The sequence below is a fragment of the Xiphophorus maculatus genome, chromosome 9 (assembly GCF_002775205.1).
Source record: "Xiphophorus maculatus strain JP 163 A chromosome 9, X_maculatus-5.0-male, whole genome shotgun sequence".
NCBI classification, from domain to species: Eukaryota; Metazoa; Chordata; class Actinopteri; order Cyprinodontiformes; family Poeciliidae; genus Xiphophorus; species Xiphophorus maculatus.
Window position 1 is genome coordinate 3,578,710 of NC_036451.1, and position 21,913 is coordinate 3,600,622.

A 21,913-nucleotide genomic window follows, 5' to 3' on the forward strand; every position below is an offset into this window, starting at 1 on the left:
CCATATAATTAGTCTGTTTTACTTGAGAGTAATGCGGCTGTCAAAACGTTATTTCAAGGGCACCGTCCTGAAACTTTCTCACTACATTCGCAATTTTATTTATTTTTTTATTTTTTTTTACCTTTCTGTCACTTAAAGCTCATGCTTGAATCGGCGTGATTAGATATCAAAATACTGATATAGGTTTAGAAAAACAAGCTAATTATTTTTGGCTTAATATGCAGACTGGTCATTTGGAGATCAGATATCAATTTAGAAATATATATCAAAAGTTCTCTATCTATTTTCTGCATTACAACAGAAACTGTCAGGAAACGGCTCATTTCTTCTAGTTCACATCTAGATTATATGTAATCATTCATATATTATTTTAACTTCCCTTTTCTTCCTCTTCTTTTTTTATACCAGAGATGTGACTGCAAAGATTTGCTCGTAAAATTACTTATCTGTTTGGAAACAAAATGTTTCATGCTTCATTTATTTATTAATTTTATTCCTCTTATTTGATGTTTAACCATGAAAGCTTAGGAACAATGGACACTTGCCACTTTTAGTCTACCATGTATTGGACAAAGATATAACTAAACTCGTTTAATTCTGTCTTTCCAGATGCTTGAAAACTTAAGAATATGATACAAAACCCCCATCATAGAATGCCTAAACTTTTGTGAGATGTGAAGGATATTTTATATTCATGACATAAAAAGTCTTGTATCATCTCGGTGACTAATCTATTTCAGGTCTACTCAAGCATCTCACACTTGGAGGCATGCTGATAAAGGCTGTCTTGAAAAGTCTCTAAACCCATTATGAAAGAGAATGGGAGGAAAGTATACTAGCACAAATGAGAATTTTGATGAGTATTGAAGTCAAGTAATCTCAAGTCATTGTTCACGGTTGAGAAGCGTCGTCAGATAAAACTGAGAGAACAACAGTGTACGCATCCCCTTCGGCTCTGCCATTACGATATCAAAGCAGCTGTGTTTTAATTGAGAAAACGGGGGATTTTAAAACATTTGGTTCTTTGATATGCTTCAAACTAAACTCTGTTGCAAGGCCTTAAAGTTAGCACATTTACAATGGAAATGTTGTATTGGTACACTCAAACTTGTAATTAAAAAATTTGAATACAATTTACATCTTAATGTGTCCTGATATGTTTTGCACATATTGATCATCTCTTATTTTGTGGTCTACTCTACTCCATACCTCAGGGTTTATTTCTTTCCAATCCAGCTGATGAAAGCCATTCATCTAGAGAAACAAACTGTCAAAGCGGTGCCTCTCATCACAGCAAGACTTCTCACCCACTTGTGGTAGTCATGATTTATAGCACTCATATCCACTCATTTCCACTACCTTCATCAAGTTCCTTTCCATATGGTAATCATAGCTTTGCTGGAGAAAAGATTCAAGAAAAACTTGTGTAGACTTGGACAGTAGAAGTAGATTGATTTTAAAGAATGTTTGCAGCTTTAATTTCTCTCAAGGTTTCGTTGTTGTCTTGGAATGTGTGGGATTTTTTTATTCCCAGGTCTGAATAAGAATTGAATAAAGAAAACTTATTTACCTCTTCTTTTTTTAACCTGATAATTCCAGGCAATTTTACATCAAATTTACCTGGATTTGTGATTCTTTAAAGATGCTCTTTTAAAATGTCAAAATTAAGCACTAAAGCTGATGTTTATTTAACAAATGGGATGAAGGTATGAAAATTCACAAAACTGCTCTGATACTCTAGTCATTATTTGAGAAGTCCAAGAGTTAGATCACCTCGAACACTAAATCTAAGATAATGCAGACGCCAAAAAGCTGTGAAAAGGGTTTTTACTCAATGTTCATAATGTTTATTTTTGGAAAAGTGTGGAACTTTGAAACAAAGATTGTTAGAACCCTGTCCTCTGGAGTTCAAATGTCCATGCAGGGAGGAGGGAACCCTGAACGCTTACTCAGTTATAACTGCAGAATATTGCTAGTGTACAACAGCTACAAATGATTGGATGCCGACTGTTGACATGGAAATTGTGTGTTGTATCATAGCAATTGCTGTGTGATGTAGTTTTAATGCAAAGCTGGAATAGAGCTATTTCTTTATTTCTCCAGTTGTGTAGTTTAAAGCATGACGGTAAGATTACTGCAAAATGTATGTCTGCAATTCCCAGCGTTCTGAACAACAAGTTGTCTCATTGTGTACATAATCGTTACAATTATGTATGAAAGATGTAGTTTTTGTGCACCGTCTAATAGAGCATTCCGTGCTGGTTGGCGCTCCTTTTTTCTCAGGCGTCTGCAGAAATCGTAGCCCATCAATACCTTTATGTTGATCTGACAACTCAGCTGTGCTATGAGCATTGTGTATGAACATTTTAACCAGCTTGCATGTTTTACACCCTTACAAGGTGAATTTAAATTATTTGTAGCGATAGAACGTTTGTAATCTCTTTAAGGAAGTTATTAAAGCAAGTGTATGATAAAATCTGTCTGCATCAGTTCTCCTGCATAGATGCTCATATCAATTTCTTTTCACTTTCTTCTTAGTGGGCTACAAGCACAATTTGTAGAAGAGTTTGTAAGGCTCCTTTACTTTCTAATAGATAGGCCATTTATGAAATGTTGCTAAAGTGTTATCTTTAAATATGTCTATGCAATGAAGGTTAATTTTGATAGCATTTAAAATGAACTGAAACTAAGCTTAGTAAAAAGATATGACAAGCAATTTATTAACAGTTACTATGCATTTTGTGTACTGAGTTTTATACAGTTTGATAATATCAAAAACCCATGCCATTTATTAACAAATGACAGTGTCCACCTGTTCACCTCTTCTCACCTTTTGTATACAGAATACATTTCCATGTAATGTAAGACAAATGTGTGACTCATGTTGTGGAAAGAATTATGAGTCACAGAGGAATATAGAGGAATTACTTTCATGTCTTCTGGTGGTCAGCAGTTCCTTTTTGTTCAAGAGTTTAATCTGTTACTACTGCAAAGTCAGTTCTCCGGTGTTGAGACTTGAACTTGCTTCCCTCCCACTTCCTTTCCTCTACATCGGTTCCACCTGCTCCAGAGTGGAGAGGTGGCTGTGGATTTGCCCGGCCGTTCTGAGACTATAGGCAGGTCAGCCTAATGCAGCAGGGTGACAGGAGGTTGTGCTCGTTAATTATTCTAGAATACGAGCGGAAAGGTTTCACTGAGTTGCATTGTCGGACGGCTTCAATTTCATGCTTGAGGCAGCCTCAGACCAGGCCATAATTTCCCAGGTGGCCTGTCTCTTGTTCTCCCTACCTGTATACATCTTCCTTCCACTTTCGTCCTGGAAGAAAGTCAGTGACCTTGGCATCAAAAGACACTAATAAATACAAATAAACTCATTTTAGAAATAAATATAAAATTCACAAGCTCCCATGAAAGTTGCAAATGTTTAATAAATCATTCTAGTTCTTTTTATACACTTTTCATTAGTTCCATCGGTATTTTGTGGAAGGGGCTAAAAATTTGTTTGCAAGCTAGATGGCATTTAAGCCTGACTCGGCAGCAGTGCCCAAACTCTAGCAAACTATTGTGAGAAGCTTTTCAAGGGATACAAAACACATTTGACTGAAGTCAGGTTAAAAGGAAAATTCTACTAAATTATGTAGACTTCTGAATTTGGAGAAAAATTCTTAAATCTTTTTAGTCTGGCATTTAGTAAAGCAAAAATAATTGTCCTAAGCCCAATTTACCTAAAACAGGAGCATATAGGTCTGGTTGTATCAGAGTAAGATAAGAATGGAAAAATAGTTTTTATAAATTCTTAAATATATTCTTCATATATTGTAATTTTTGTTGCTAAATTAGAAACGTTAGAGAAAAAATTATTTTCTAATCTTTTTGAATTAGCTCTTTTGCCCTGGATTTGGATTTAGAGCTGTTTAAGTTTAAAGTTCAAACCTAACTGTCTGTGTTGCAAAACAGAAGCCCAATACATTTTTCTCCCTGCTGTCCCAACAATCTCATCAGTTTCCATGCGACTCATTTTACACTGAGTATATTTGTTGGCCAATTTGTTTCCTACTTTCCATTTACAGTTATATTGGGGATAAAACGGGTAATTTCCTATGGGAGCACTGGTGTCGCGCTGTATTTCTTCCCCAGTGGCACTGTCAGACACAAAGTCTAGACATTGCTAATGGTTCCAAGCTCATTCTTTCTGCACACAATTTAGATTGGGGGAAAATGGTGAGAAGAGATCGAAGGAGGCTACAGCATCCTATTTTAGCCACATCTACTGAAAGAGGATGATCTTGCCAAATCTTAAGATCCAGAATCAGTTTTATTCTGTCAATCTGTGTATTCAGACATGTAAAAATTGTGTCGTAGAGATTTTTGGGAAGCAGAATCAGACGAAGGTTTTTCCTAGTAGGGCTTGATATTTTTGGTGCCTACTTTTTTTCTGTTCTTGTAAACAAAGCATGCATGTCACACTGCCACGCTGCTTCATGCCTCCACACAGAACACTCAGAAAATAACCTCTGGAAAGAAATTTTTACCATGCTCTGCTGGTTGTATATACCATAGCTCCTTTTCAAAACTTGACTTTGGACTTTTGACTCTTTTGTTGCCATAGATATGTTCTTAGTATTTCTGTTGAAGCAACTTCCTATGATTACTTTTTTTATTCCGTATTTTTAACATTGTGCTTCTTTCCAAGTGCTCCCCTTCCTCCGCTTTACTGTTTTCTTGTCCACTTTAACTTGACTTTGATCTCTCTGCCTTTAACACACTTTGCGTCTGCTGCCACAGGGCTCCAATAATTGGAGATCAGAATTTTAATCAAAGCCAATAATCAACGTTAACCTTCATTTAAGTTGAGGTTTGATATTTGAAGGTCGTCACATTGGAGGTGGTGATGTGGTTGACTGAGTGTGCCAGATTTTGTGTCAAATATAATGTCACTTTCATTTATTTTCAATTCAATATGCTAACAAGCTAAATCAAACTTTAGTTTCAAAGGCCAGTCATAAATTTAAACTTTAAGTCTACTTTCTACAACTAACTTTGGTTTCAATTAAATCTTATGCTCCAGTTGGTGTACACTATTGGGATCTGTGAACTAATGTGTTTGAACATAAACGTGCCATTTTATTTTATTTTTTTACAGCTTTAAACATACTTTCTCATGCATATAAAATTTCATGTAACCATTGTAACACTTACAGTTCTTTGAACACATTTCAGCTCATGCATACACTAATTAAGCAACTGGATGTGTAAATCCACACGTGTTCACAGCTATTCTGTCACCAATTTACTCAAGTGAAGAAATCATGTCAATGAAGTGTGCTTGGTAGAGCATGCTTTGTTCTTTTTAGCCTGTTCTAACACAGTGAACTAACAGTGAACCTACAGTGAGATGTCATTCGGATAGATTAACCTGTTTTTTTTATTTCACAGAGCCTTGTGACAAAATAAGACATTACAGGAACGTCTATGTGGAGAAAACAGGCTTTTCGCCGCAGTTTTTTTTACTTTTAAATATAATTTTGCCAACACAGTGTTTGACTAACCAGTTATAAGATACCTTTGCTTAACATTACTTAACATAAGCTAAAATACTTTATTATTGATAGTACTTTAGTTTCAATATGTAAAGTGCATATATTTCTATTTAATGAATAGCATATCCTTATAGAATTTAGAAGCTTTTGTAATCCTATACGCTAATCGATAAAATTTACATAAAATGGAAATTTGTTGGTTGCATTAGCAAGAGAGCATCACAGAAATTTGCTGTTATACAAGGCTAAAATACTCACTTCACTTACATAAGAAATGCTCAGCCTTATAAATATCTACAGCGTTATACATGAATACATAAAATATTAAAAGTATTCATACAAAGCCAACATTAAAAAGCCACACTTCTCCATAAGGTTTGTAAATGAAGGCATTATTTTAAACTTCCCTTTTTATATAACTACAACTACAGAAATAAAACAAATGTGAAAGTGATATTATATTTATAGATTTTTGCTGACTTCACCAAGTCCTGTAGGTAGACAGGAATGACAAAGAACCAGGTTATTTATTGACCTCTGTCTTAACACTATGATGCACATTTCTGGTGGTCACTTATTTGGACACAATATATGAGAAGAAATTTCTAAGTTCAGGTACAAAAAAAACCAAAACAAAAACTATTGCACTTAACAAATTAAGTTCACATGTCTATTAATGACGTGATTCACTTATAGTTATGTTTATTAATTCAGTGGAAAGTATCAGGAATGTACATAATTTACTCTGCATAGTGTTATTTCTAAAACATTTGAACTGTTCACCCACTGTACCTACCTGTTATTGACTGAAACTTCAAATCCGAAAATCTATAATCCAGGTCTTTGGTAAATGAAACTATAACTGACTCAACTTTTCTAAGCAGATTATTGTGCATCTTGTACATTTCTGATTGGGTTGGGATATATATATATTTTTTTATCTATTATTTATTTAATATAAAGGACAGTTATCTAAAGGTTTCCAATCTATTTTCATGCATTTAGCCCCGTGGATATATAAAGGTCTTGCTTGATCAGATTACAACCCAATATCTCAACAGCCTGGGGTATATTCATCTTGTCCTCGTTATAGATATTTATCACTGTGTGACCACCTGATCTCATTCTTCATTCCTAAGTTTAACCCACATATAACAAAAACATCATAGAATAATAATTCTATGATTGACGAGTTCCATCCAAACCAAGAATGGCAGGTGAATAACAGTTCTTTACATGAAATCCTTCTCCATATCGACTTTGGTAAATGACAACTGATATGAAGCCGTGAGACTGTGTTGTGTTAATTTTACTAATGATGCATACATCTGATTGGAATAACATTTTCTATTACCCTTCCTTAGACCAGACTGAACCAATATGAAGGGCAAGTACATAGCTGCCCGTACTCAAACAAAGCCTCTGCCCTGTTTTTACTGCACAACAATAAAAGCTTATTGTTCTCAAGCAGCCACTTACCAATTTATAGAGCCAGCTCTCAACTGAAAATTCAGCTTAATTATCCTATTTCACACACGATCAGCTCTTATGAATCCCCTGTAAGTCAGACTTAATTGATGATCTGTCAAACTTGTGCAAGCAATAAGGGCATTTACTCTCACTTGAAAAATTCTGAACTAAATGGTTATAACAGGCCTTTTCTGGAGTTAATATATTTTTATTTAGATATTCCCAAATGTCTTTTGTAGAAAAATGTTGTTGTTTTTTTTTAACATGTAGCATAATAAAAAATGATGCTCTGTACCGTTTCATACAAAAGAAACTGTGGGTGTGTCCCTTGTGACTCACTTTCTCTTTTAAACTGTTTGCAGGGCCAATTGATATTCACAACATTGCAGAGTATTTGGGAATTCTTAATGTTCCACCAACACAGTGAGAAAGAGCGTAGGTATTTTGCATAAAAAGACATTAAAGCGAAAAACCTCATCAATCAGTGTAGTGCTGCAAGCATTGCAGTTGAAAATTTATTGTATCTTTAAACGTAGCAGTACAAAGAGTTCTCCACATTGAAATCATAAAACTGCAATCCTCATTGCCAATCTAGTCTATACTGTCTGCAGTCCATGTTCATCATGTGTCATATAATCACCTGTGTTGGTTTTGACATCTTTCCTTGTGACAAAATGGGGTCTTAAAGCTGACTTAGTCTCATAAACATACCTCATAATTAATAAATTATCTTAGCAGTAGCGCTTTGAACCCTCCTAATCACTCACATGGGAGGATAGCTAGATGGTAACCAAGCACTTTGATAGAGAAGGCAGTTGTGTGCAACAATGCTTCGATCCCTCCCTCCTTTTGAGGGAAATTTAAGAAAGTAGTTAATCAAAAGTTCATTAGCATAGAGCGCCTTGCTCAGTCCACCCCTATACCCTGCTATAATAGACACTTAGGCAGTCTGTGTGAGGTGAATAATAAGTGTGCTCCCATTTCCACTTGTGTTTGTTCATGTGAATTAAAAACCTGCATCATACACAATCTGTCTAATGAGTTTTTGTTTTTCTTTTGACCCCAAGACAAACATCAGCTTAGATTCCAATTTACCATTTAGAAATGACCAAAAAACAAGAATGTTACTTAGGGGTATTGCAAATGGGAAGGATTAATATTTATTTATGATCTTTGCAGTATTTCATAAAACAATTTTTCCTTTACTGCACATTATTGCAATGGTCTGATACCTTTACAATTCAAAGAGCCAATTTTGCTCCATGAACAACTACATTAAACTCATTTAGACCCACAAAAGTTGCAAGACGTTTTGACATATGACAGCTTATAATTTTTGATAAATATTTACTGTAGAAAATTTGTGTCATTTTTAAATAACCAAAACTGCATTTCTAAAATAAGTCACAAAACATTTGCAAAATTACCTTTCCTTTTATAGGGGGATATGATATTTGTGGAAAATGCTGTAAAAAAAAAAGTACATGGTCTTCAACCTCAAACTTAAAAAATGGTGCTGGTATTTTCTCTGTTTTTTTTGTTGTGGAAATTTATAGCAACTATTCCATAAACTCTGGGGTTCTTCTAATAGCCACATTTGTTTTGATATATATATATATAAAATATGTGTTCTGTGTGCCACAGAAATAGAAGTGCAAAAAAGGTTGGAATCACCTAAATGGATTTGCTTGCTTCGTTTGCCCTGATATGTCCTGTACATATTCAAAGTCTGCTCGCTGTTCTGTTTTACACTCATTCGATAATTGATACGTCCACCTGGGAGCTGCTGTGTTAAACAAACACATCTTACAGCTCACCACCAAGCTGCTTCACTGATACGTGGATCATATCAGTTCTGCTCTCATTGGCAGTGACCAAACTGAGTGGCCATTTAGACATCAGCATTTGTCTCTGTTTTTCTCTCAACTGCCAATCTCTACCTTAATGCCTCTGATTGGCTAATTTTTGTGTGTTTGCTTTCTACCTCCATACTTTATGTAGTGTGTGTAAACTTTGTTTAAATTTAAGGTGCTAGAGGCTAAATAATAAACCATTTGTATTACTGTCCACAAATAGTATTGGTTAGTCCATATTCTCTGATTTAACAGCAAACAGCTGAACAGACTTTCAAGTAGTTATAGATGAGTGCCTAAATGTTCTATAGTACATATAGAACTTGAATTGTCCTTTTTTTCCTGAGTATTATGGTCCTTGGGACGAAAATCGTTTAATTTATTTAGTCATAATCAATGTCAGCAGAACTCTCTGTTCTCATTCCGCTGTTTGACAGGCAGCTCTTCTATGACTGTCCCTTCCAGACACCCAGGGCCCAGGGCCAGTCAGACAAATTACTTCCTTTTAACTCAGCTGTCAGTCAGATATTTAGTGGATCCCCCCAAAGGATGATTTTTCTTTGTGAGGACTTGTAAAAGACTAATGCAGTATTGCACAGAAGGCGTTAGGCTGCACTTCCATGTAACACTTGTGAGCAAATTCAGAATACGGTGATAAGAGGGTCAGTCATCTGAAAGAATACCATTGCTACTAATAGAGATTAGTTTTATAGGAATAATTTGTGTACTTTTATTTGGTGAAAATGAGTCTTTTGGTATATTAGGAAATTAGATCCCATCAAAGTTTTCTCTCATCGGAATGGTGAGCAGCGCTTCGAGTCAAGTGTAAATTGCACCATTTAAGAAATAAAGAATTTTGAAATTACATTATGTTTTGCTACAACGTATGTCTTGAAAGCTCTTGTGTGATTCATCTTCCATATTTAGTTCTCCTTGTTTCATAATCAGCTTTATTTGTCAAGTTTGTGCGCACAAACAGGACACCTGATTTCAGTTCTGCTTTGCACTTCCTGAAGACAATGATTGACCACTTAACATTAAAAGCAGTAATCTGTATGTTTTTTATTATTATTATCATTATGCAACTTTTTTTAAACAAGAACTGAGTGTACAGGTTTTAACCTATTGTGGATTTTCTCCAGTCCAGACATGTTGAAAATTTTACATACGAATGCAAATGTATTCATACAACCAGTATTATTTGGATAAAATTGCCTTTCACAGTTGCAAAGTAACTGTGTCATTGAAAGCAAGGCCTTATCCTATTTCAGCTTACTTTATTAGTTTAAGCACCAAATATACTTTAATATGCAGTTTCACAGTGAAAACCGTCTTAGCAATACAGCAGAAGCTAATATCTCCAGTCTTCCTTATTTTTGTTCCTGGGGAGAGCATCATTGTGCTACTTCTAAAACTTACCTAGAATTACACATGTCTGCAAGTTCTTGGTTGGTCATAGTCTAGTTGAGAACACATATTCTTACTTGACTCTCCTTTAGAATAAAATACTCTTTGTTGGAAACTTCCAAATATTAACATAACCACCCCTCTGTTCATGGTGTTCTTCAGTTTCAGTCATGTCTTTTCCCCTGAGTGGGGCAAAATGTGATGAACCAAGTTATTGCTTAGGTCTAGCACAGTGAAATAGTTGAACTATTCTTCATTTGAGATTACCGGATGTTTGGAATGCCTTTGGATAAATGTGATATCAAATTGTACTGGGCTTTCTCACCGAAAATAGTTTTGATGTATTGAATCTCGGCCTTGCAATCTGCCATGGTTTGTAGGTTTGGGATGGTCACAGTGTATTTTCCTTAATAAACAATTACTGAAAAAGTTACAGACTTTGAGCAAAGAAGCGGACAGAAAAATGGCAATATGACACAGGAATTGCAGCTGAGGCAAATCAGGTGATTGAAAACAGCAGAGAAAGAGAACAGACCTACAGTATCTCCTTCAGCCATTGGGCGACAGGCAAGATATACCAAGACAAATAATCACACACTCTCACACTTGAGGGCAATTTATAGAAACTCCATGAAGAAAGACCCCTCACTGGGATTCTAACCAAGACCTTCTTGCTACAAGGCAACCGTGATACCAACATCCAGCCCTCTGAGACACAATTATTTAGCATATTTACAATTTCCCCTACAATTGTGCATTGTTTCTTGAGTTATATAAATGTGGCATTATTTCTAGGTGGATGGCCTGAAGACGGATATTTTTTCTGAATTTAAAGTATCTCCATCGCTATCATCTTGCCAAAACGATAATGGCTAAATGCCAGACTGGCTTCAAAACGGCAATAACCGATTAGTAATGTTTTTGTGGCTCAAAGCACTTCTTTTATACAGTTTCTGGCCTTCATGTACACCATTATTTTCATATACATACCTTCACATTAGGTAGTGGAGCTGCTATGAGCTGATAAGTATGAATGCACATTCTCATTGTCACTGCAGGAATTACCAGACGTGATCTGGCACTTATGCTTATATATTTTGGGCAATGATTTTCTGAAGGATTTTACATTTTCATGGCTAAATCAAATTTGTTTTAAGGGAAAAATTCATAGCGTTTCTTATACATTGTAAAGAAGAAAGGAAGAGGGAAGGGGAATCCCAAAACTAATACAGACTAAGTAGGAAAAGCAGATAAATATTGTCTTCAGACCCATTCAATAAATTAGAAGATTATTGAAAAGTCCACTTATTTCAGGAATTTTATCACAAATGAAACACATTATGTAGATTAATTACACACAGATGGATGTTTGAAAGCCTTTTCTGCAAATTATGATAATTTTAGACTTGCAGTTAATGGAAATGTGCTTTTTTAAAATTTGAATATTACATTATACCAATAAAATATTAAAACAGAGATGTTGACTTATTGAAAAGTATGTTGAATACCTTATTAAAGGTTATCAATTTTCAAAAGGTACAATTGTGCCCCATCAGGATGCATTCTCTATTTACTGAATATGAGTCTAGTTTCTGGACCACAAAACCAGAACATTCAGTTGTAGAAGAAAAACCTGTCAGCCAATGCTACAGAAAACGCAGCAATGCTCAAACCTTCTTTTACGACAAAAAAAACATTTGAAGGGTATGAGATGAAAAAACGCTGGTGAAAATCAAAATGAGAAAGAAGAAATATGAGATGAATAAAAAAGGAATGAGTCTGGAATCTGCAAATCCCAGGGGTGCTATTGATCTGTGGCTGCAACACACACAAACACAACCGTGCTGCCAGGAAGCACGCCGGTGGTCAAATATGTATAATTGATGGAGTTGGGTTTGACACAGCCGTGTAATGTGATCTGGGGCTGGAGTCTCTTTGGTGTTATACCAAGTGTGTGTGTGTGTGTGTGCGATGGGGTGCGTGTGACTGTTTGAAAGGAGAAAGGACAGGGATTTGTTGTGGGGACTCGTTGAAAATTTGATGTGTAAGAATGCTGTATTTTTCATTTTTACCAGCCCCCATGGAGGAACAATGGCTTGTACAGTAATGGGCTTTTACCGTAGAGGCCTTTGTTCTCACTCACATGTACGTAGTTTTTTGAGAGACTTGTTGACAAGCTGTGAGACACTTTAATTTAATTTTACAGTTTCATTACAAAAACAGAAAAATAAATGCAGCCAATACAATATTTTATACCAATTGTATACACATCTGCATTTATGAATTCTTTTAGTCACCTTTTTTATTTTTGACTGTTTTTTGCTTGGATTTCAGCTGTGTGTATACAAGGAATTTATTAGGTTGTTGATGGTGAAGAAATCTTTACCATTTCATTCCCAGCTACATTTACACACAGTAGTGCTTGTTTTTCTTTAGCATTTCTTTTTTTTTTATCTTTGTGCATTTGTGTATTTCACAGCTTTGTGCCTGCCCTGACAGTGTTCTTCTTTGTTCTGCTGTCGCTGTGTGTCTAGTTAAATTGCAGGCCTTTGAGAAGAAATCGATTTGAGCAACAAGATAACTAAGTTATCAAACTGTTTCATTGACTGGCTGTCCCTTTTCTCTCCATTTCTCGTCCCATTTTTGCTTTCCCTGTCTTCTTTCTCTATTCCCATTTTCCCCTCCTTTCTGCCATGTTTCCCTTCTCTGTCATTCCCTCTGTCTTCATTCTTTTGCTTCCCCGCCCCTCTCTCGCAACAGGCCGACAGACTTGTCCTCCAGAGAAGTTTGATTGTGGAGGGGTAGCCAGCAAATGTGTTTCGTTATCGTGGCGATGTGACGGAGAGAGGGACTGTGAAAATGGAGCAGATGAGGAGGAGTGTCCTGCAGGTAAGTCTGTGATGAGTATTTTGAATGTAGCGAACACGACAAAAGACCTGAAGTGTCCGTAGCGCCAAAGTGAATTTCACATTTACACTCTTCAGTTGCTTCAAGGACATTTTGAATTTAGGGAATGTAGCTGCATTTATCACATTGCTAACAATCAATGTTTTCACAGGGCAGGCATAACCTGCAGTATTAAATCAACCTTGGACATTTGAATCTGCTATCTGTCATAAAGCAGGACCATAATGGGCACATATAAGATTTCTAAAAACACCAAAATATCAAAAATATTTGAATCTTTTAAGAACTGGAATAATTTCATTTTATTACAAAAATACCATGTTCAATATTACATTTCTAAACTTGTGGCTCATGTGGTTTTGGATTTTGATACTTTGAGTATTTTTGTCTTATTCCACATAATATTATACATCTTAGCTGTTTTTTATTCAGCAGATGAGCATGGGGACCATAATAATATGTTAGTAATTGGCTAATTAGTTGGGCTATCTGTTTGGCTGTCCAGCCTTCAGCCAACTGCTTTAGAGATTAGCCTTTCATAGCTTTCCAAGTGGAGTGTTAAACGTTTACTTGAATGGACGGCTTATTCCATTGCTTGGAAGGGATATTTCATTGCTTTCTTGTAAGCAATGAAAAAGTGTTGGAGTCCACCTCCAGAAAGCTGTGCACAGAAACAGGAGGGGGTTGACAAACAAACCACTAATCTATGGAAAAAACTGTCTGAGAGAAAATTCCAGTCACTCTGGCTTCTTATTAACAGCATCAAGAAAACTTCTAATAGTTTTGAAATTATAATTTTTTTTATCTTATTTTGAGAGGAGTAGAAGTCACAATCCTCTGCTGTGCCCCTGACCTGCTAAACTGCTCAACAGACTCACATTAGTTGACTTGTGTATACATCATGAAGATGTATTGCCCTTATAAGGGCAATGCATCTTCATGATGTACTGATAATGTGTAGTTTGTGCAACCAGTCTGCTGCAGCTTCCAAAAAGCATAAACAAGACTCCAAAATAATTTGAGTAAGAAGATGAGCCATTTAAATTAAACTTGAAGCATTTGCTCAGCCACTGACATGATCCCGACACTGAGTTTGCCCACCCATATTACTTTGAAATGTATTTATAAGGAGGAACTTTTGTCAGAGATGATTCTGACAAGTGCTGACTTCGATAATGCATGACATCTCCTGTTGTTCTGCATTGCTCATCTAAACTTTGAAAACTTAGCTGTGCAGGATGACGCCACCTGCACATTGATTTATGAATGGCCAGAGGCAGCTCAGATGGGGATCATGCTTATGGGTTTATGTTTTGTGAAAGAGGATCTATTGGTTGCACTAGTAAGCATTCAGAAAGCAGTAGGTCTAAACAAGTTTCACCACAAATGTTCTGTGTTTGTAAGGTGTGAAGATAGTTACAGTGCAACATGTTTTACTTTTCATTAGTCTTTTCACATGGCCAGGCTTCCACCCTTACAGCAAGCATCAAAGATGTAAATGAGACATTAATTTCTGTTTGTGTGAATTTTTGACATGGAGCTTTATTGATTTTCAAGCAAAGAGAAACATGCATGTATAGCATTTTTCCCAAACAAATTAGGTTGGATTCAAGATAATCCAATATGTTGAAAATGTTTGTGTTCTTAATATGGATATTAACATCTGTACAAATTGCTTTTTGTTCCTTTTTCACTAAACCAATATTATACTATTTGTGAAGAACAACTATTTTTTATTCGTATCTATTGTGTCCACACTCAAACATCCAACAAAATAAAATAACCTTATATTTTATAAACGTTTAAGAGCTAATAACTAATCAGTGTAAAAAATAGTGCTTGAGCAAACCTACCAGCTTTAGTAATTAACACAAACAAAAAAGACAATACAAGTTGTTTTAAAAAATGTATTAAAGGATATCTAATAATAACAACTAGCAGACAAGAAAAATATGTAACCTTTCTTTAAATATTTGCAGCTGTATCTGCTTTTTATCCCATTTTGTGTTCTTAATATAAAAGAAGTGCAAAGATTTTGGGCTCGTTCTCTGGCTATTAATAATTTAGATCCCCCCTGGCAAGTATCATAGCAGCTAAATGTGCAGTTTCTTTCATCTCCTGCCTCTCAAACACTTGATTGTTGAATTTATTTGCTTCCAGGAATATAAAGCTGTTCATACAACAACTTACAGGAGATTATAAATCTGAAGCTATGAAAAATCAGTTTAGATGACTTTTTTCTGTTAAATTTGTTGGCGTTAGCTGGCGATACATCATACCTTGTACATGATACATCACCGGTACAGCCATCTCTGTTCATGATCCTTCCACACTTGCCAGTTTTTTCCATCATTCTAATTCAGTTTATTTATTTAGAGACTTGCAGTGGTTGCCAGTCCTGCAAACATTCTGATTTCAATTTTGGTGTTAACATTTTTAGCTTGACTGAAGTTGGACCCAAACTTCTGACTTATTCCGATTTGACACTTTCAAATTCTGCTTCTCGAATTCTTAGTATGAGTTCAACATTGTTGCTACAAACGTTGCTCACATTAGCGAGTAATAGACGTTCATTCATTTTAATTGATTTAATTATGGACAATTACAAGTGCATTAGAATATTAGACGCATTGTTTTTTAGTATTATAGCAGCTTTGCTCATTTTCAACTCCAGCCCATACGAGGCTTTTGAAGGATGAAAATAAGAGAAGTAAAAACCACAAAGAAGAAAGTAATTCAATCTTATCCTGCTTTTTTCCCCATGCCATCTTTATTTCTCTTTTTTCCAATTTATTAAAGAAGTTTATCTCTTTACTTTCTTTGGACCAGCACTTTTTTCAGTTCTATCTGATATGGAGATCAAACATAGACTTCATGTTCTTTCTGATGCCTTTCATCTCTGACCTATGTTAGCTTCTGTCCATTATTGTAGGCTGGTTAATAAAGCTGTTTAAAATTTCATAGAAGTCTCAATGATAATTGATTTTGTGCTTCATGTGGTTTGACTGTATATGAAGTGTTATGGCACTCCTGCTGGTATAATAACCTGCCAACATCATCTTTTGATCTATCATTTAGAGATGTAGGAATGAGTATTAATATTAATATTAATGTGCGTAGAAGGTTTGCGTTAACTGAAGGTTGACTGCAGAGGCCACACAGAGCTAAATTGGACTGTGAAGTGGTAGTTCTTGAGCTGAAATGTTCAGGGTTTAAGTCCCCATCCTTACCTGTACTAAAGTCCTGAGGCCACATATTGAATCAGACAATGCCCTGGATAGGATTATCCATATTTGCATTTGGTCTTGTTAAATAGAAAGTAAATCCTCTTTAATCCTTCTGGGAATATATGACTAGGGTTAGGCAGATTTATTGTTATTGACATGCATCAAGCAAAGAATAACAAATGTTAGATTTTAGCATAAGGTTCTCTGTTCCAGAAACTTGAAATTTGGTCACATTTGATGGTTAATGCTATATCAAAATATTTTAGGAGGCATAGAAGTAGGAACAGTGTTGGCTATGAGAAAGAAAATAATAAATAGGTAACATTGTTACATTATCTCTTGTTTTCTTAAAATCTGGCTGCCCTAGTGGTAATTATTTTAGAGTGTACTTGTACTTACATTTTTACAAATGTTTGAGATTAGATTTAAATAGTGATAATTTTATATACATTTCATAATTCACCTACATGGCCTTGGTGAGTTATAATCAGATGCATTTGTTTGCAACATATGTTTCTTTGGTTGTATAGTATAACTACATGGCTGATAATGCCAGCATGTGTTCAGAAGGTGTCACTTGTTGCTAAAAAAAGTATTGTGGCACTTCTTGTTAATTAAGCACATGGTGAACTACCAATAGGAATGCCACCAGATGCTTTATCATCAAGGAGTGTCACAATAGTTTCTTAATAATTCTGTTTCAGAAGCCAGTTGTACTCTCATTCTGTGAATCAGAAGTTAAGTCAAACCTTTTGAACCGCCAATCTTTTCTGTTAGATGTTTAAGATCAAAAATGTTCTTATGTACTCACTCAGGCACACATTATGCATATCAGAACATGTTTTCACTGGGTTGCATACATATTTTTAAGAATTCAAGTTGAATATTCTACCAATGTTATCTGGGGATTTTAAACCAACCGAGTTTTCTTTCTCTCAAAGTGAAAAGAAAAAGCAAAGACTTTGAAATATTGAAAACAAAGCACATCCACTTATTTTTCTACAGATTTTACAACAAGGTTATACAAGTATTGTTCTCCCTTAGCTATTAAAATATAGCAGTTGTTTTGTGCTTATCTCATACAGTGGAATTGTGATAGCCTAAAATACAAAATATAATTAGTTTACAGACATTTATTAACCTGAGCTATAATACAATAAAATCCAGCTGTAACATCAGTTCCTGCTGAGTTATCTATTTGAATTTTTTCAGGTAGAGAAGCGGTAATACTTATTGAATCCATATATTATTTTTACATACTAATTAATGCAGATAACTTAATATTTTAAAAGGGCAATGTCTTGTTTAGTTGTGTAAACCAGTTAGCATCTTCAAAAATGTCATGTTTTTTAAGATTAAAAGTTCAGCACTCGCTGTTCATAAACAAAGTTCTGAATGAGCCACGGCAATGAATTCATTCAATCGATGTTGATGTAAATTTGTTATTATGAAAACAGATTTCCAAAGCTTTCATTCAACCACTAATCCTTACAAACAACGCCCCCAAGCCCCCTTTCCCCACCGCCGTCTCCGATTCCCTCTCCTTTGCTCCTTCCTTCAGTAGCTATAGTTGGAGGACAGCTAATGTTAATTAGGGGCTCCTAATTGAGCATATCCAAATGTTGAATAAAACATGAATCCAGGAGGAGAGGTTCTTCTTTCTTTATTACATTTAGTTAGAAGAGGCCTCTAAAGAAAGTTTATGTGCCTTTAATTTATGTTAATGTGAAATTGTATTCGTTTAGGGACACAGTAGAGATCTGCGTTTATCTGCTTCTGGGTGTGTGTGTTTGTGTGTGTGTGCTTGGGGGGGAGGGAAGGTGATTAATTTATATTTGGGGAGAGAGTCTGTTTTAAAGAAATATGGTTTCCTATTCTATGAATAGTGTTTGTTTTTTATTTTAATTATTAGCTGAAGAGAAGAAAAAGTGTTAATTAAATTGCACCTTTTCAGCAACAAGGCAGTGCAAAGAGCTAACTAAACATGGTTTTGGTGAATGTTAAACACTTTAACAATAACATTCATTCAGGTATTTTTTTCCATATGCACTTCAGTTTTACATTACTAAAAGTTTTAATGAACTTTAAATGAGTAAGGAATCTCCTGTAAAGTAAAACTGCAACATGATATAAGCAGTTTTTTCTTACAACTCTTTAAAACGGGAAATGCAAGAGAACCCGCGGAGCTAAAGCCATTAATGTCGACGGAACAAAAATTGAAATATTTCAAACAATTGGAACTCGATCAAATATGGCTGGATGAGAATCCAGCATTATCTTTATTCACTACAGTGAGCAGGTAGAAGGTAATAAAAAAGAAATGATAAAAATAGGTGAGAAATACTCAGAGCCTTTCATTGGAAGGATAGATTTTTGTATTTTTCTGCTTTTTCTTAATATTATCAGTGATGCCAATAAACCCAGAGGGTGGTGTAACACGTGATATGCTTATAAAGGACAGAATCAATGCCTAGTATTATTTACAAACTGAATATTATTTTCCTTTTTTTTTTATTTGACATCTTATTACTTGCATATGTACATACAGTATATGCAATACAGAAACCAAGGAGGGTTATGACAGGCCACCTGCTGTAAAAAAGAGTGATTTTACATTGCAATATTTACTCTGAAGTCTGTTTTTTTTCTCATATATTTTATAAATATATAATTCATATTTTTCTTTCTCTTTACACTGTCAAAATCTAAAACCACAGTAACCACAGCAAATGTATTATTGTATATATAAGCGTAACTGTTTTTCTTACTTCAATGAGCAATTATTTGTTTGTTTTTTTATTTTCTGTAAATCTTCTTAGGGTAAACCCCATCTTCTTTCTCATTGCTAGATTGGATTAAGCAATGCAATATGTACATTTTTTTGAGTACCCATCTAAATATAGACTTCTCTGTAAACCTGAATACGCTGTACACCTCTTAAAGATGCATAAAAAAATCTTAAAATGATTTAATGTGTTATTATAGTAGGATTCCTTTATAATTCATTGATTTAACGAGTTCTGTCACTGTTTGGTTTTGACCTTTGTGACCTTTCTCACTGTCCTCCTTTCTCTGCATAGTGATGAGATAAACTTAGCTCTTCATTTGGTCTCAGTTCCAGTTTAAAATTTTGACTCCATGTTTCAGACAACTAGCCTTTTTGTCTTTAGCAAACTCTAACTTAAGATCAACAAACATCTCACTGACCTTATTGGCATGGCTTTCCCATTCTGAGGAGAAATGGGACTCAGATGAACCTAACTTACGTATCCTCTGTCTACACGTCACTGTTTGCTTCACATTTGATGCACTCTGTTGACGAGGAGTAAAAGGGTCAACACAAACAGAGAATGCTCAGAGGAACTTCATCCAGACCCCAGGGGACCTTTTGATCTTTTCACATCACCCTGTGCTGCTGACTTACATTAGGGCAAGTTGTTGCTGAATCGATGCCCGCCAGGGATGCGCTAGCTGGTGTTTTATCGCAGGATATTGAAGGGTAGAATAAAGGGATTACATTATGTCTGTGAGCTCTGTGTGTGTGTGCATGTGTGTGTGTTGCTCTAGTGGAAAATGAGGAAATCCGAACACAAAGTGACGCAAACTCTATGTGTAAAGTGTCAATCTGTCTATAACTCATAAGCAGTGCAGTGTATCTGATGAATTTCTCCTAATTAAACTTTGATTCTATTTTCTGATAACAAATCAAAGAACAAAGAAAAAAGTAATAAAGAGAAGATTCCTGGTTCTGTTCTCCTGCTTCACCCACATCTATTGGAAGATGTTACTACAAAGAAGTGTTTTCTTCCCACCACTCCCTCTTTCATTTATAATCCTGCGACTGCTCTCACTGTGTGTAGGTGTACTGTAATGGAGTTCCAGCACACAAACAGGTTCACTGGGAACCCAGAGGCAGTTGCACTTCAGACCCAAACAGGCTGGTTTCTAAAAAATGGCTTTAATAGCATTACGCTTCTCCCTTTCAGGTGCATTTCCATCCTCTTCCATGCACACAGAAATACTGTACACACTCTCAAAGTATCACAACAGATCACAGCAAATACTTGTGCTAAACAAATGACCCAGGTGAAAAAAATGTTTGACTCCAGCTAAACAGGGTAGTGATATAATGCATGAGTCACAGAAGAAAGATTTATTTTCCTCTTGCTGTTTACCTCATTACTACATCACCACCTTATTGACCCTCACTAAAACTTTAACTTATAACCCAGGAGGTGAAGTTAATAACGTCGCCAGTATCTTCACCACATTTTCATAAGATTCACAAGATCCCGCTGTCAGTCTTTTACTAGTTTTTTCCGTGACTGAACCAAATGTCTGTGTAATCAGAGTTCAGTTTTAAGTGTCTTTCAATTACGAACAAGGGCTTATAAATTTCATTTGCAAAATGGGGCAGCTGATGCTCCTCCAACAGAAGCACAACCAGAGAGCTTCCAGATGTGTGTGTGTGTATATATATATATATATATATATATATATATATATATATATATATATATATTTACAGACCAAAAGTTTGGACACATCTTCTAATTCAATGAGTTTTTTTTTATTTTCATGACTATTTATAAGCAAGAAATCCCACTTATTAACCTGATAGGGCACACCTATGAAGTGAAAACCTTTTCAGGTGACTACCTCTTGAAGCTCATCAAGAAAATGCAGAGTGTGTGCAAAGCAGTAATCACAGCAAAAGGTTGCTACTTTGAAGAAACTAGAATATAAGGGGTATTTTCACTTTTTTGTTTAGTGCATATTTCCACTTATGTTATTCATAGTTTTGATGCCTTCAGTGTGAATCTACGTACAATGTCAATAGTCATGAAAATAAAGGAAACTCATTGAATTAAAAGGTGTGTCCAAACTTTTGGTCTGTACTGTATATATACCTATTTATGTGTATAAAGGTAGGAGAAACTGGCATTAAGTTTTGGAGAGGTGTTGCTGTTGCAAAAATAAGAACTGGGATTTTAAATTTTTTTTTTTTACCCCTCCAGGGGGTCTTTTGTGGACTCTAGTGTCCCTTATATGATAGTAGGCTGACAGGAAACAGGGAAGGAGAGGGGGGAAGACATGCGGCAAATGTCGTCGGGTCCGGGAGTCGAACCCATGACGGCAGCGTCGAGGACTCAAGGCCTCCAAATACGGGTCGCCCTAACCACTACGCCACCATGGCATTTATTTATTTTTTTCTAATTTTCAGATTTCATTAAGAAGTCTTCTACTAAACATAAAACCTCTTCTGTCCTGCTCATTTTCCATCAATTATTAAATATTACAATGTTTAATATTTACTGTACTTTTGTTTATTTAGCTTCAACATGAATGGCTCTGTTTGAGATTAAGTCTGTCTTCAATTATTTCTGTTGTTCCTAAACCTGTTCCTTGAGAATAACAACAAAGGAAGGAAAAGTTGCTTCAAACATATTCAAAACCACCGGGCTGAATCCAAACCATCCCACATAAAAGGACATAACAGAATAATTGT

At 35.4% G+C, this 21,913-nt stretch overlaps 1 protein-coding gene across 4 annotated transcripts in view; it reads left to right on the forward strand.

Moving 5' to 3' along the window:
* Positions 1 to 21,913, forward strand: part of LOC102225371 (low-density lipoprotein receptor-related protein 8-like) — a 158,789-nt gene that overhangs the window by 75,987 nt on the left and 60,889 nt on the right. For all 4 annotated transcript variants that reach the window (XM_014471049.2, XM_023339613.1, XM_023339612.1 and 1 more), the window contains exon 4: positions 13,031 to 13,159. In XM_014471049.2, coding sequence (XP_014326535.1) covers positions 13,031 to 13,159 — 129 coding nt within the window. The remainder of the gene's footprint in view (positions 1 to 13,030; positions 13,160 to 21,913) is intronic.